The 16,361-nt window shown below is 44.0% G+C and overlaps 1 protein-coding gene across 6 annotated transcripts in view; it reads left to right on the top strand.

Annotated features, from left to right (window-relative positions):
- LOC132913941 (uncharacterized) overlaps positions 1 to 16,361 on the top strand; it is an 80,689-nt gene that overhangs the window by 55,092 nt on the left and 9,236 nt on the right. For all 6 annotated transcript variants that reach the window (XM_060972630.1, XM_060972625.1, XM_060972627.1 and 3 more), the window contains exon 4: positions 13,125 to 13,274. In XM_060972630.1, coding sequence (XP_060828613.1) covers positions 13,125 to 13,274 — 150 coding nt within the window. The remainder of the gene's footprint in view (positions 1 to 13,124; positions 13,275 to 16,361) is intronic.

Genomic DNA, 16,361 nt, shown 5'->3' with positions numbered 1-16,361 from the left:
GAAAGAGGATGGCGAAAGCACGAGTAGCAAACAGAGAGAGAGAGAGAGAGAGACAGACAGAGAGGAGGAGTGCTCTCGCACGTGTTAATGGGATTTTACGAGCGACGCGTGGCGAAGGAAAAGGTCGTTTCACGAAATTAACACCCGCCGAAGCGAGTGAACTCGTAAAAAAATATAATCGATATTTTCGTACAGGCGTAAGTACTTTTTTCTCCATCCTTCCTCTCTCCCCCCCACTCACTCTCTCTCTCTTTCTCTCTTTTGTCGTCTGCGTTCACACTGAGTCACGCTTCTCTTCCCTCGAAACACATACACACACACAACGGATTCTCCTTCTCTCTCCTACCACCAGCAGTGGCGTAGAAGATTAATTTGTTTTACTCGTGTCTCGGAGTTTAATATTTTTCATTAGATCTCGCTCTTGCTCGTTTCCCTCGGCCCCTATTGGCGTACATCTACATTGTCGCAGCTGTCTCGACGTCTCGCGAGCCACGTTTCAACGTAGCAATTCGCAGACCAAGCTTCGCGATGACGAAGAATCGCGCCACCTATTCGCAGGCCCTTCGGGATCCACCGATCTACTCCACGCCTCGACGAAACTTGCAATTTCAGCTCGCACGCGATCCGAGCACCGTTCCCACGGATAACTGTATTTTACAAAAATTTATGCACTCACGCGGTTGTTTACCGCGTAAATATCCTAATCGATCGTTCGTTCAACTTATTTGAATAAACGTCGGATGTTAACGTCATTCGAGCCTTCTCAGCAGTTAACTCGATCAACCCTACTTTTCATGCAGCTTTTTCATCTTCTTGCATACTCCTTTACTTTATTACGTGTTATCACTAGACACGATTATTGCGAAATCAATGCTCGTTATCTTAAGAAAGAGACGAGTTATTCTTATAAATGTACTTCTTCCTTTCTGTATTTCAATTTATGAAGTTGATCCGGTAAACTCGTTCGACCGACGGTATTTACGAAAGCAGATGGGTTTCAACGAGTGTTGGGGTCTAATGGCGTAATGAACAGAATCACCTACGTTCGAATCTCCCGTCTCTGATAGAGCGTCGAGATATTTTTCACAGTATTTCCTCTAATCTTTCAAGGAATATTCAGGAATATTATTTCTGTTCGTTATTTCCATACGAAAATTACCGCGCAGTGGCGTAAGAATTTCAAGTATCGGTAAAATTGATATTATTACCGACGGTAGAAAACTTTCTTGCGTTTGATACACCAAGAATAAAGAACGACGATTCGCATATGTGCAATCTTATCGATCGTCCGTACAAAAGTTCGATCACATATAGCCGTATAGAAATTCTGGGGAACTTTGGCTTACGTGTTGCAAACAACAAACGACGTTCGTCGTAGCGATCTCGAATTACAAGTATATGTGTATACAGTGTCGGGCGAAAGGTTCACGTTCGGTCAAGGGGTGTAACCAATCATGTTAGCTCTCGTCGCGTGTGATTGGAGGAGATAGATTGATTACGATTGATTGATTGCGATTTTTGAATGTATTTACGCACAAAAGCAGCGTGCGTGTACACTCGCACAGACAGCTGTATTGTCACGATACTTAAACGGTTTCGCGACGTGTGAAGCGATTTACAGATAGATGGCGATTTAACTTGTCAGCTCTGAGGTATGACCACGGTTCTGCGACTAAAGCGCACCGTTTCAGCATTGTTAACGCTATAATATACTTTTATTGTTATTAATATTACTATTAATATCGATAATATAGTTTTGCCTTTAGATAGGCGACGCGCTCGGTGCCGGTCTATTGCGAGACGCGTATACTGTTCGGCTTGACTTTGTTCTCGAACGGGACAAGAAAGAACACGGAGAACGGGCGACAGGCTGGAGATAGCGGCAAATTATAAAGTGATCGGCCGAGCAGCACACGACACGTCAGAATCGCTAATACCAGAGCGAGAAAGCATTACGCGTATTCTATTCGTCTTTTATTAAACGATGTCACTGTTCGTTCGAGCAGAAAAATTTATGACTTTTCGCTTTCGCGGACCTCTTACTCGTTCTTGGATTTCACACTCTGTCGACAAGTTGCTTATTTCGAGACAGAAACGTACCTCGTATCCTCGTATCTTTCCGTTGCGCGCTGCGCCTTTCAGAGGAGAACCAAAAGCCAATGCTATGCGAGGATATGCGTGGAGGTGGCGGAATGTAACACCCCAGTGGAATTCGAGAGGTTACGAGTTATGTCGTGGGGATCTTTCGATTGGTCTTCGTTTGAAAACTCCGAGGTTTGTCACAGGATCTCGCCTATCGAGCTATGGAAAGTGCTGCGAGGAATTTAAAAGTTACTGGTACCGCAAATCCGTTAAATCATACTAGGCACGCAGATGGCGTAGCAGTAAAATTTTACATTTGTCAAAAATACCGATTGTTCTCGACTGTGGTGTGAAGTTGGCGTAACGGAATAGTCGATAGATCGCGTTATAACGAGGTAACTCGATTTGCAAAGTGGCACGACAAAGCGGTAAAAAGAGCTTGATTCGAGATACTAATGGTGGAGATGCGTCGATAAAACTCATCTCAGCGATCTGGAAGAAAGCATTGTTCATCGTGCGGAGGGTGGTGTCGTTAAGCCTAATAACGAAAGTTGAAGAAGTCAATCGCGCTGTATTATATTAATCGTCGAAACGTGGCACTCTGTCCGCATTGACGTTTAATCGTATATCCCAGGAACATTTCGCTATAGAAGGCGTGGTTTCGCCTTATCTTTCGCGCGATTGGCTATCAAAGTCGAGCAAGGAACACGTAGTACTACGTGAAACGTTGGAAAGGCGCTTAGGATCGGGTGTGGAACGTTGTCTCGTTGGTTTTTCCCTAGAAGAGAGAGGCAAACGTGTAACCAGTCAAAGGAATCGAGCAATGTGCCGGGCGAGATCGGCCTTCGCATTGCTCGAATTTTCCAAAAACTTTCGAAATCGCTCGAATAAATCGCACGTTGTTCACACACGTGTGCGATTTGTTCCTCTCGATCTGTCGGACAACGTCGCGCTTACGTTTCCTCGGTTGTTAAGTCGTTGGAGCGTGACGATTACAAATCAATGAAATCTCGCTGGGTTATTAGAAAATCAGCGCGTGACTACGTTCTACTTTGTAGAGATCGGCGTGTTCCTTACGCCACTGCGATCGTGGAGACACGCAAGCCCCATATACATACGGCGCGAGCAAGTGGAGACGCGTACGTACACTCCCGTTCATAAGTATTGGCACATGCATGAAAAGTTGAGTAAACTCGAAAAATCGTTAGGAAATTAACCGAACCGTTAGCAATCGCTATCTCGTTCGACGCGTTAGACCATAAAGCATCCACGTCCGACTAACGCTTTATGAAAAACATAGCCCGAAACTACGAGGAGGTCCGAATTAATCAAACAATCGCGGAAACTGTATTACGTACAAACCTACTACTATATTATAGCGTTTAATTTTACTTATTCGTTTCTTAAAAATTGCGAGCTAATAGTTTAAGACAATGATAAGTGTTTCAATTATAATATGTTCGACAAAACGTGTAACGTAGTGCAAAATAGTCCGAGTTCGGAGATTGAAACTACCTCGGTAAAAAGAGTGGCGATCGAAAGACGTGGCGGTACACGGACGAGGAAAGAGTACGATTTGTTACATCAAATTTTATTACTCCAACATCAGATATACCAGACCTTTCGGATCTAACGTTAAGAACGAGATAACGAATTCTCGGACGTTTTGAAAATTACCTAATAATTTTTCGAGTTTACTTAGGTCTTGATAAGTATCCTAATACTTCTGAACTGGGATGTACATTCGGAGCGTACACACACTCACCTCGGACAATTGCGTTTGTCTTCTCTCCTTCTCGATTCCGGTTCCCTCTTTTTCTTCCCTTCGACTCCCTCGCTCTTCCTTTCTTCCTCGCACCCTTTCCCATTGCACCTCTCCTTTTCCATTTTTTCCTTCTCTCCCTCGCCGTCAATTCTGCCGTTCCCCCTTCCGCTTCAATCTTCCTTCGCCCTATCCTTTCTCTCCTCCTGACTTTTTTATCATTTTTCGCTGGCCCCTCTTTTCTATTTTTTTTTTTCTTTCTTTCCTCTTCCTACCCTTCCCACGTTCGCTCTTTGACTTTGCCTCTTTTTCTTCCCCTCGCTGCAGCACTATTTCTACTCCTCCCTGCCCCCGTCCTTTTACTCTAGCACGCTGTTTCTCATTATCTCTTTTTCACTTTGCCTTCATTCGCCTCCGCTACTCCATCCTCCTTTCTCTCTGTCTCTATCCGCAGCATTGTCCCTTTTGTCGTCGTGACCCTCCGCTATCCTCTCTATTCCTCCCTTCTCTCGCAGCAGCCGCGGCCTTTCCCTTTCCTCCCGTGATATCATATCACAGAGACAGCGTCTAGCTCGCGTGCGCCTGTGTATATTCCGCGTCGCTCGACGGAAGCAGGACCAAGGTGAAAATTCGAAAATTTCACCGTTCGCTTTGTCACGGCCCTGGCCTTCACGGTCGGCCGCTTTCTCAGAATTCGTTCACTCGTCGGTTACGATCCTTCCCTCGACCTAGAACGCGTTATGCCACCAGTTGGTCCCGCGTTACAGCTGCGACCAGGCGAACTTGTAACGCTACATAGAGATGGCCGTGCCGTGTTCGCCGATAATCTAATAACGTTCTTTGGAACGCGGTAGACTGAGTAGGTCGTACAAATTGCTAATACTTTGCTACCATTCGACCAGTTCGCACGCCTCGCGTGTTTCGCTTCGATTTTGTTGCTGGAGAACGGTTACGTAATTTCACGCAACGAGCCAGTTTGTTAACGATCCCATATAGTTGCATTCGACTGGATGAAAAAGAACTCGAACGATTGATACCGAATCCAACGAAATTGCGCAACGCCTACGAGCTTCTAAAGTCGAAAGCAGAAACGTTGAAGCACTGGCGAGGCGAACGTGTTGGTTTTTACTGATTTCGGTTCTCCATTCATCGATGGAATACGATGAACTTGGGAGATATATAGTCGGCCACATGCAAATCGTGCGTATGCGTTATTTATGGAATTACGTAAGACGTTTCTTTTTCCTCCTTTTCTTTGTTTTTTTTTTTTTTTTTTTTTTGTGTGTGCGAAGAGAATCTGTTTGGATGGTCTCTCGCTAATATAAACGACAACCGGCTGCCTCGCGAGTGTCGTCGACCTCGCTCCACGATCACTTTCAGCGTCACAACGGGAACTTCGATTCGATCCAAGGCTCGCCCTTTCAGACCCATCTTCGTCTTCTTTTTCTTCTCCTTTTTCTTTCTTCGCTAGACTTGTACGTTGTATCGATTCGTCGATCGTTAGAGACGTCGGTTTGTGCTAATTACATTTCGTCATATCTTTCCGCCCCGATGTGACCAATAATCTAAATTACCCGCTACGTCGTAACAAACTTACTGGAAATTCCCTCGCAGGAACAGATTGATAGAGAAATTAGATATCGGGATAGATTTTTTTTATTTGCATTGTGTAATCGTTGGTCGATAAGAATGTATTGTGTCGTGGAAAACTGTACATGATCTATATATCTTTCTTTTTTTTTTTTTTTTTTGTTTCCTTCTCGCAGAAAATTCGATAGCAACTCAGGAAGCTTGTCTAGACCGTTTACCTTGTTTTATAAAAGTCCTTTTAACTTGGAAACGTTCAGTTACAGGCTCATTAACCTCTTTCGTGCAATGGTTTTAACGAAACGCGAGATTAGTTTGGAAAAGTGGAAAAAAAGAAAAGTGTGCAGAGGAGATGCACGAAAAAAGTCCTTGGCGAAATCGGATTTAATTTCGTTGCTGCGATTCCTTCCAACGGCTTGTCAGTAATTTTTCTTCTCTCTCTTTCTCTCTTTTCCTCCCGCTGCTCGATATTATGAAACGAAACGTCGCGTTTCGAAGGCGCAGATTCGATTTTTTGGCTGCGAGTCCCTTTTTCAAGGGCGCACCTACCTCCGTCGCGCCCGCAAATTCCTTTTTACCCTTCTGTTTCGTTTTCCTCCTGCGCTGTCTGTTCCAGTGTCTCTCCCCTTTTGCTTCTCCTCGTCGGTCGCCAGAAACGGGAAACGCCTGAACTATCGATCGAATTACGTAACTACAGGCAGAGGCCGGTAATCTCGTTTTTCTAATGAACTTCGTAGCGAGCGAATGCCCCTTGCGTCGAACGACAGCCACAAACCGTGCGTCATATTTCGTCGCTCGATCAAAAACTATGTCTTCTTCTTCAACCATCCGCTCTACCCTCCTTTGACGATCCAACCCTCCAAACGCAAACACATCGACTAACTTTCTCTGCCTCTTTGTCCACCGTTCCATGGTATTTAAATATTTTAGTCGAAACATTGAGCAGGATATTTAACCGATAGAATTACTCGTTGGAGAATCATCGACTCGTTTGCCACGTGCTTGCGACGTGTACGTCAAAAGTAGAAAACGTCCCGGTTACGCTTTCTCAGACGTTAAACGGGAATAATATGGATTACACGGTGAAGCAGCGTTCGCATTTATTATTTTTCCTGCATTGGTAATGACAATGAACGAGTCGCAAAAGCGAACCTTCGCTTTCTAAATATTACTTTAGCAGGTTTTGGTGCTCTTTCGACACGCGTTTCGATTATTTCGCGTTGCCACTGAAATTCGCTAGACTGTGTACACTGTCGGTTATCCGGTCCTGCTTTAAACCGATCACATTTTCGTCGAGAGGAGAACGATCGATCAGCAAAAAAATCATCGACACGGTCCGTTATCGCGTGTTTGTTGATCCGTCAACCGGTAAACGATAGTCGGTATATATTTTCGATTGTTCGACCAGAGAGTCTCAGTGCCGTAAAGGCCAGTTAAGCAAAAGTCTACTCCACCTGTGAGATATGTTTTTTGCTTTTCGTAAAAATGGAAGCGTTTGTTCTCTGTTTCGAAGGAGGCGTTAAAGTCTCCAAAGGTTCGACGGGTAGAAAAAAAGCTAACTACCGTCTCTTCGAACGAAAGCCTCGTGCTCTTTCTCGAAAGTCCGTGGCAATTTCCAGGCGAGACGAGAACGCCGAAAGAGCGTGTGCGAAGGTTGGCTGGTCGAGACGGCGAATGGCAAAGGCAAAACGACCAAAGGGGTGAAAAATTCGCAACGATCGTGAGAGACAGTCGCGTCTCGTGGCCCGTGCCGACGCGACGTGGCGTTATTGCAGCGAGGCAACGAGGCCGCGCATATCAATAAATAACCGTAAGGCAGCGTTAACATCAACAACGATACGTCGGCTATCATTCCGTGCTTCTTTGCCACCACCCCCCTCGGTCGGGTCCGCGTCAGCCCCACGGGGGTGTGCACACGTAGGTACAATCGATTGCGTCTGCCAAGCTTTTACGCCGGGGAGAGAAAACCGGCGAATCGACAAATTCGACGCGGCGCACCCCCGTCTCCGAGGAAGGGGTCGCTCACCATCGGCCCCGTCCATTTATATCCTCCTTTCGTCCTCCTCTTTCCTACCCACCCCTCATCCTCCTACCCCATCCTCCTCCTCTTCGTCGTCCTCCTCCTCCTTCCTTTCTCCGGGCCACCCATCCTCCTTTCTCCTTCCTTTTCTCTTTCTTTCTTTTATTTTTTATTGCTATTTTTTTTTTATATTCCCGGGCGAAAGACGAAGCACCCCGTTATGCACGATAAAAAGTTTAATGTCAGAGAAGACGTCGTGGGCGGCGGAAACGAGGAAGGGCGAAGAGGGATGAGGTGGTATGAGGAGGGGTGGGTAAGGAGGGGTCTGCAACTGGGATGGGTGGGTGCGTGGGGTGGGTAGGCGCGGGTTCGACGTCGGGACGTGGCGGCAGAGGGGGAGGGGGGTGAAAGTGCCCGGGGATCGTAATGACTCGATATGAAACCCGGGCAGTGCAATTTCTTTCTTCTTCTGCCCTTTCCTTCCTCCCCCGCGCGTCTCGACGTCTTCCTCTTTTTTCATCGCAGTATTTCCCCATAAAAGCGGCTCGGCATAATAAAAAGCGTTATATAGCTGGCACTGAAAAGTAACGCGCGTCTCTCTCTCTCTCTCTCTTTTTCTCTCTTGGTCTTTCTCTCCCCCCTCCCCACTTGATCTGCTTCGCGCTCGTGTATATGCGTTTATACGCGCGTGTGAATGTTTGTGTATAGGTTTGTGCCTATGTACACGTTTGTGTACACGTGTGCGTTTGCAAGGAAACTGTATACGTACGTACACTAAGAAACAGACACGGCGGCGTAAGGTCTTTTACGGCCTTATTTGCGGAGACGTAAAAATCGCGAAAATCAATACGGAACTTCTAACATTAAATATTCAGGCTATTGACTGGGCGGGGCCGAGAGCCAGACACTCTTTCGTACCTGAGAGTTCCTCGCCTTCTTCCATGGGAAACTATTCTTCCGCGATCGCGATACGCTCGCCGCGCGCCAGACGAATCGAGAAACGCAGCTGCTTCCAGATGTTTCGCGGCTTCTCCGGCCTTTCCACGATACTTTGATCCTGCTACCAGTTTGCGTCGTACCACGTCCTTCTTCCAGAAAATGTTCGGAAATTTTTATTAAACGGCCGATGATACTATCGATGCCATCCGACACACAGTGTCTTTTACGGAATTATTACCAGAACCTTTTTTTAGGTGGCACCGATGTTAATGTAACCATCGACAAAATTTTGCGAGTCAGAAATTATGCGTTAGATACCAGCATCGGTAAATTGGTTCTCTCTTCCGTTCTCTTGAATGAACTTTTCGAACAAAGGAATTTCTAAACGATGGCAACGATGACAATTCCCTAACGATTACGAAGCGGAAAGAATATTTGACTGAAATCGCGATTTTTATCTAATCAAATAGAGAGTCTTTGAAAGCGTAAAAATTCTGGAAACTTTGGAGCTGAACCAACACGAGCACGCCAGTTTTATATTTTTAATAGTACGAGTTGAACAATTGAGCGAAATCCTGGTGTAAGATTACCGCGAGCGTTCAACACGATACAGGTTTCCCAGTATATTATCATTACGGCCGATTACTTATTCAACGATACCTGATTAGGAAAATTATTTTCTTCTTTCTAGCACGTCTCGAAATAAAGACCAGTCTTTTGTAGTTTTTTAAATTTGCGCATTTTATTCTTTGCTTTCTAATCTTTAAAATTTCTAGCTTTCTAGCTGTTCGGGAAGTGAGTGAAATTTCGCTTACAAAATTCCAGACAGACAGACAGACGAATGAACAAACAGAGAAGTAGGCGGAAAAAACGTCAGTTTTTAAAAATTATATCGTATTATCGTCAAAAATGAACATGTTTCCAAAGTTAAGCTTTCTAGCTGTTCGCGAGGTGAGTGAAATTTCACTCAGACAGACAAACAAACAAACCGAAAAGTATTAAATCGTATATCGTGTTAGCATTAAAAATGAACATGAAAAGTAAGCTAGATAAAAACCATTAAAAAAAAGTTGTCAATTTTTTAAAATTATGTTGTATTGTCATTGGAAATGGGAGCGTGTTCGAAATTTCAGCTTTCTAACTGGTCGGCAAAATGGGTGAAATTTCGCTTATCAAATTTCACTAAGAACAGACAAACAAACAAACAAACAGGAAAGTAAGCTAAATAAGAAGCATTAAAAAACGAAAAATTCTTCCCCTGCGATCTTCAAGTTATCTGATTATTTTACTTCGCGCAAAGGACTACGGAATTGTGAAAGACAGCATGTAATTTGGAAATTCACCGATATTAGTCGGCAAACGATGGTGCAAGGGAACCAGATTTCTACATCCTTTGGTACGAAGTAATTAATTGTTTACGAACGCGAGCATGGAACGTAGATATTTTTGGTACCGCTTTTCATTTCGATACATACCAGCGCAAAATGCCTTTTTTCCCCCCGAGAATAATAGGATATTTGATGCTCGTTATGATTAAAAACGATTTGCGCGTGTGGAGTGATCAATGTTGCAATGACAATTTTCAAAGAGCGGGCCAGGATATTCGAGGTTCCTTTTGACGGAAAATTGTTTGATGTATGAAACGATTAACGCTTTAACTGAGCAATTATTTCCAGGGAAAAGCGCAATATCCGACGTTCTTTCTGTAACCGGCAATCAAATTCGACGTTTGCAATTGGTTGAATTGTTCCGGGCACGTTGTGAAAAATCGGACGATTTGATACGCGGAATTGTCAGACAACGTTTTCGATAATACACGTCGCTCTAACCATAATGTGACTCATAACTGGGGAACATTTGTTTCCGCGAACAAAAACGGAAAAACAAACAACAAAAAAATGAAGAAAAGGGAAAGGGGAAACAAATTCATGATAATTCTCTCTCTCTCTGTCTCTCCCTCGTACCTGTATAGCCCCGGTTAAAGGGTTAAGGAATAAATAATTCGCAACCAAAACGAAACGGGGGCTTTTGCGATGCAACAATACACCGTGGTACGAATTAATACGTATTCAGTTGCCTCTTTTTACTTGCATGTAAAATTCTATTGTTATTTCGCAGAATAATTTTCAAGGAATTACGCGAACGCTCTGGTATACGGGAGTCGATAGAAACCATGCTCGAGCGACAAAGAGAAAACGAAAAGAGACGAACGAAAAAAAAGGAAGCAGTAAAAAAAAAAAAAGAACATAGGGGGACACGATTTACGGTGGGTTTACGTTTCGTGAAATAAAATGCAAATTCGAAGGGAAAATCGTACGTACGCTCGTGTCCCGTTCGGTTGACAATTAGAACTCGTGATCGAGTAAAGAACAGATTGGAAATAATTCCTTTCGTTTAAAATATTCATTTTAATCTTTGTTACAATTTTAATACGCCCCTTTTATAACGCAACATTTTATTGACAAAAAAGCAAATGTAAACTTCAAGCGAAATATTTTCCGCCGATTCTAAGGAAACTTTCGCCTAACTCGTGGTGATTTCTCGAACATGGAATTTCGAAAGAATCTTCGCGTCTAGTTCAAGGGAAATTACAAGGATAATCGGAACGAAATGTATTCTTCCTGTAACGCGTGACTTGTTGCATCCAGGCACGTTTCGTTCGTTTGAAACTGCGAAAGAATCGAAAAAGCATCGATTTCTTGCGAGAGCGCCGGAGAAAGTAATTTTTCCCGGCGCTGGCGGATGATCTGCGATGAAACGCGCTAAATGCGTTTGACAGGTCTGAAAGTATCGATGATACGTGACAAATCTAGGCTAAGCCAGGCTGATTTGCATCGTCGAATGGAAAACGATATATACCCGGTTTAATCTCGGACAACAAACAAGTTAATGAACGGCAGCGAGGGTAATAAATTTCCCGCAGATTGAAAACAATTTATATTCTACATAATGGCGATATCGATATCTTTTAAACTAAGCACTCCGTTGTGCGTTCGTTACGCGAAAAGCTGGATGGCGATCTTTTAAATTGAAACTGGCAAATAAATTTTTCCAACGACACATCGCTTACGAGATTATATCTTCTATATTTCGCGATAACCAGATTAACGTACGAGAAAAGGAAAGAGCGACGCGTGGCGAGAAAATTACGATAGAACCGGTAGACAGGATACTGACGGAGGATGTGTCGTTTATAAACGACGTGTCAGCAAATAAAATCACGATTGACAGAAATACCGGTTGTTCAACGGTGCTAAATACGTAGGCGTGCGAAGCTGTTCTTGAATCGCTTTAAGCCAGCTCCGCACTCGTCCAATCGATCTTAAACTGATTCTTGGCTGTGTTTCCGTGTCTAAACCGATCTGACCTAAATCCAAGCGTGTTTCAGTTCTCAAGGCTTTCGATATCGATTCGATTCAATTTAACACGGTTCCCTTTCGATTCGGTTTCGTCTATTAAGATTGCTCCAGTTCGCTACAGCTCGGTTCACCTGTCTCCGTTTCCACTTCAATTAGGAGAGATCGACACCAACGTGTCGACCAGAAACGTGTCCTGTTCCGTACGTCTCGAAAGATCCTGCCTCGTATCGTACGTTTTGATTTTAATTTTAATTTCATGTTAAACAGAGAGGCGTAAACCTTCGGAGAATAGATAATAGCTATACGCACAACGATGTGTCGCACCATGGTAGATATTACGTGATGAGCACGTGTGCAACTTGAGCGTGAAACAATGTGTTTCTTTCTCTTTTTTTTTTTCTTTTCTTTTCCTTTCCACGGGTCTGAGTGGAAAGCGTTAAGTTCAGGCAAGTGTGTAACAAGCTTTAGCGCTAAGAAAAAAATCACAGCGGTCAGAGAACGAGAGAGTAGCCTGTTCGTCGAGTGCTTCATTGACTTTCATGACAGATCTGCGCATAGTAGCTGGCTTGGGCGTCGAAGCGGAAATACATATTTTATCGGCACTGTTCGGAAGCGCCGCTTAAGAATTCGATCATCTCCGTGATCTGTTCATTGCCATCGTCATCGTTCCTACGTATGCGTATCCGCGTATGCCTTACGTTCACTGCCATTCATAAGTAGATACCAGAACACCTGCTGCTTTCATACGAAACGGTACAATTAATCCAGAGTATCGAAGAAACGATTATTTTCTACCAAATGTATAATAATACAGTAAATTATAATAATTATATAATTCTAGATCGAATTAATCTCAGCAGATTTTTAGTTTAAATGCCGTTAGAAAAATCTGATATGCGTTAAATCTCTCAAACGAATTAAACTTCCTAGTCGTTTCTAATGTTAATTACACTTTCTGTCGTAATAATTATGATACTTTCATCGTATTTACGAACAAGGATATACATATATGTGTGTGCTTTTACGTACGTTACGTGTGCGTACCTCTGTGTATGCCAGCGTATGTACGTGTGCGCGCGGAGTAACAGCTCACGTGCGGCGTGCCAATTTTCGGGGTAATTAATGAAGAGCGACGCGGCGTCGCGTGCCCTTATCCGGACCTATGAATTAACTTTCGCTGTGGTCCTCAATTTTCTTCGTTCTTGATATTCTCCTGTCCATTGAACTCGAATATTTGTCAAGGACGCGTTTGTCGGTCACGTTCCCTGCGCGTAACCGGTTTGCCTCGTTTTAATGGTCGATTTGCAAGCGTCGAAACTTTCGACGAATCGTTTAGTCCCTTCATTAACGCGCCCTTTCGCTTTTGTTTTCGCAGGTAGTTCTATCAGCGTGCAGCACGTACTTCGACACGATCTTGTCTCAGTACGAGGAGAAGGATCCCATTGTCATAATGCGGGACGTCAAATTCTCAGACATCAAAGTCCTCGTCGAGTTCATGTACAAGGGAGAGATTAACATTGATCACGTAAGTACTATAAAGCATTTCATGATCTAAATATATCTTTTAATATGTAATCGTATCGGTCGGATAAATGGCCACGAATTGGCCCACTGTGACTCTAGTCAGCCCTCTTTTCGTTACCAACCATGATTCCCTGCTGTCCAATTAATAGAGAACCTTTTTTTAATATTTTTTACTTTGTCGTTACGAGATGTTTCAGTTGATACGATACCGCGCAGCGTTATATTTCGACTAATTTTAAGAATCGACGTTGAGTAGTATTGATCAATTTGTAAAAATACACCTGTTCCGATGTATAGCCGTTGTTATGGATCAAGCGTGGCCAAATATCCGGACGCTTATCGTGCACGGGAAGAGAGTTGGACAAAGTCGTTTGAGAAACGTTGATCGGACTTTTTCAACGAGCGGCGCTGCTCGAAATGAAAACTGATTAAAGAAATAAAGCCCGCGGAACGTAGCTCTTTCGCCTCTCTTCAGACTCGATTGACGACTTATTTACATCGTGGACATTTACGAGGGCACTTGTATGCCGCTGACGGAGGGAAAAATGTCGCGGGGAACGGCGCGGGAACGCGGCTGGCCTCAATTTATTAATAATTGAAGACTTCTGGCTCTTCGAGGTTCGAGAATACCGCGCTTCAAAGCGACCCGAACTTCCCATTAATCCCTGCGAGCAAAAATCCTCCCGAAGATGCAATTTGTTTCGTCGAGCGCGGTCAATCGTTTCTTCTCGTTCTCGTCTTCTTCTCTTCGCGTGGTAATCGAACAAAAGAGAAGAAGAACCACTTTGTCATCGGTGAAAACCGTCGCGATGAAAATCCAATCGATAGTCCTATTACGCTGCCGCCTAATTAACGATCGAGCAGGTTTTTGGTCTTCCACGCTGATCCTATTTTAATCTCGCTGTATGTTGGTGTGCAAGTGCGTTGGTTGTTTGAACTATCGCTTGACAAGAAACGGGAAACACGCGCGGTGGAAAACGGCTTTGCTCTGCATCGTTTACTCGCTACTCGTAAGAAAACGATAAACCGGCGTCGACCAATGGACACCGGTCTGTTAACACGTTTGCTCCTACCGACGCGCGTATGTTACGTCATTTTAATTATCCGCCACTTAATTACTAGACTCGCGGTAATTGAGCATTGACGCAACTATCGGATTTTTGTATTTATTCAATTATTTTAATTTAATGAAAGTATTCAAGGGGATAGAAACAAGACAGTAAATAACGAGGTTGAGAAAAGGAAAACGAGATTGTGTATGTTCACAAACGCAATTAAGAAAATACTATGTGGACAGAAATTTATTTCACACGCTCGTTCGATGTTTCCAAAAAATCTTTGTACTTAAACGATGACACTTCCATTCCATCTTCAAACTTGAGAAATTTTCTAACGATAAAAAAATACCATCGGGTCGTAAATAATCCTAACAACACACTTACGAGCGATGGTATCCACTTCTCAGTGTAAGAGGTCGAACAAAGAATCCGAAAGAAAAAGCAAGCGTAGGAAATTTGACCCAATTCCTCGATAAATTCCATTCGAAATCCCAACTTAATCGTGGGACCTTAATTTCTCTCTACTATTTCAATTGCTCGTCAACATCGTCCCTAAGAAAAGCAAAGCACCATCGAATACCGAAGAAACACGGAGGTGTACCGTTTCACGTGTCTCGTGCTCGTGCGAGGTGAAACGCGTGTCGCTGGATAAGAATCGGATCGAGGTTGGAAAGAGGATCCCGACATCAGCAACGGGTTCTCGTTCTTCCGTGTTTCTAGTCGTGATCAGGCAGTCGGGTTCGCGAGAGCTTTCTCCGGCTTGGCCACGTTTTGCCTGCGAAAAATCCGGCTCTGGTGAAAATCTGTGCACGGCGTGTGGAACGCGGGGCACATCGAAGTTGTTCGATCGTGGTCGGTAAATGAGCTTTGGCTGTCGTCGATCGGATTTGCGCGAGGTCGGGGCCGTGCGCGTGTTTTTTTCAGCGCCAAGCAAGCTGAAACGAAAGCGGGAATGGCGCCTATGGTGGTGACGGTCGTTTCTGAAATACACATTATCCGCTGCCGGAGACGCTGACCCACATAAGCATTTTTCCAATTCCGTTCGTGGCTGATAGAAAGCCGCGGAGAACCGTTTGTAGAAAGTTCTCATATTATTTAGCATTCTCTCGGTCGCTCTGTTATTATCGCAGCGAAAATTGGCAAATAATAATCGGACCTATTCCAGCGAGGCGTCCAGTTGGCCCGATACAAAACGTTATATCGGATTTTTCCTTCTCTGTCTCGTAGCCGCGGCGATCCGATTCATTATTCGCTGCCTCGAATCCCGGCTTTCGATCGAACAGATTCGGCTGCTACGAGTATGCCCCGGACAGGGCAAATTGAAGCGGCCAGGATTAATGGAATTACTAATTTTTACTTGTGCCGCGCGATCGCTTTTTCCTACGGCTTTTCGAGAACGAACGGAGCAGAGGTAATTAGATTTACTTAGCTCTGCAGCTGGACGAATTTCTTACCGCCTTCGACTCCTCTAGTATATCTATATCTGTGTACTGTAAAGGGTGTTGCAGAAAATTGGATGGGAAATTTCAGAATTCGTCCAGAAGCCAGATCGATCGATTCCGTTAATTGAATAACAAAGATAAAACGATGATGTAGCAAACGCTATTGTGTTATTTTCAGTTGGCAATATTTTCCTTTCCGAACCTGGTGGAACTCAATTCTGTGTCTATTTAATGAAATTAACAAAATCGATTAGAATTTTGGAAATCGATCGGTTTGCATTTCGCATGAGCCTGAAGTTCGACAACAATTTTCTCTGGCACACCCTGTAGATATGCTACCCTGTAGACTTGGACGAAGGAACTTCCGCGAACGTTCCACGCGAGAACAAGAAAATACGTGGAAGCTCGTGCCAAAAACGCTGAAACGACGCGCTTCGTACATTATACCATTTATGCTCGTTTCCTGGAATCACCGCGGAAATATTGAAAGCGGATCGGTTAAAAATATTGCTGCTGGTAACTCTTGCCAGGAATGGTTAAACCACTCAGGCTTAACGTCGGCCGAAACGAGAGGGAACTCTACTTACC

Source organism: Bombus pascuorum, chromosome 14 (assembly GCF_905332965.1).
Source record: "Bombus pascuorum chromosome 14, iyBomPasc1.1, whole genome shotgun sequence".
NCBI classification, from domain to species: Eukaryota; Metazoa; Arthropoda; class Insecta; order Hymenoptera; family Apidae; genus Bombus; species Bombus pascuorum.
The sequence above is the reverse complement of the archived record's forward strand: the minus strand, read 5'-3'. Positions and strand labels throughout refer to the sequence as shown.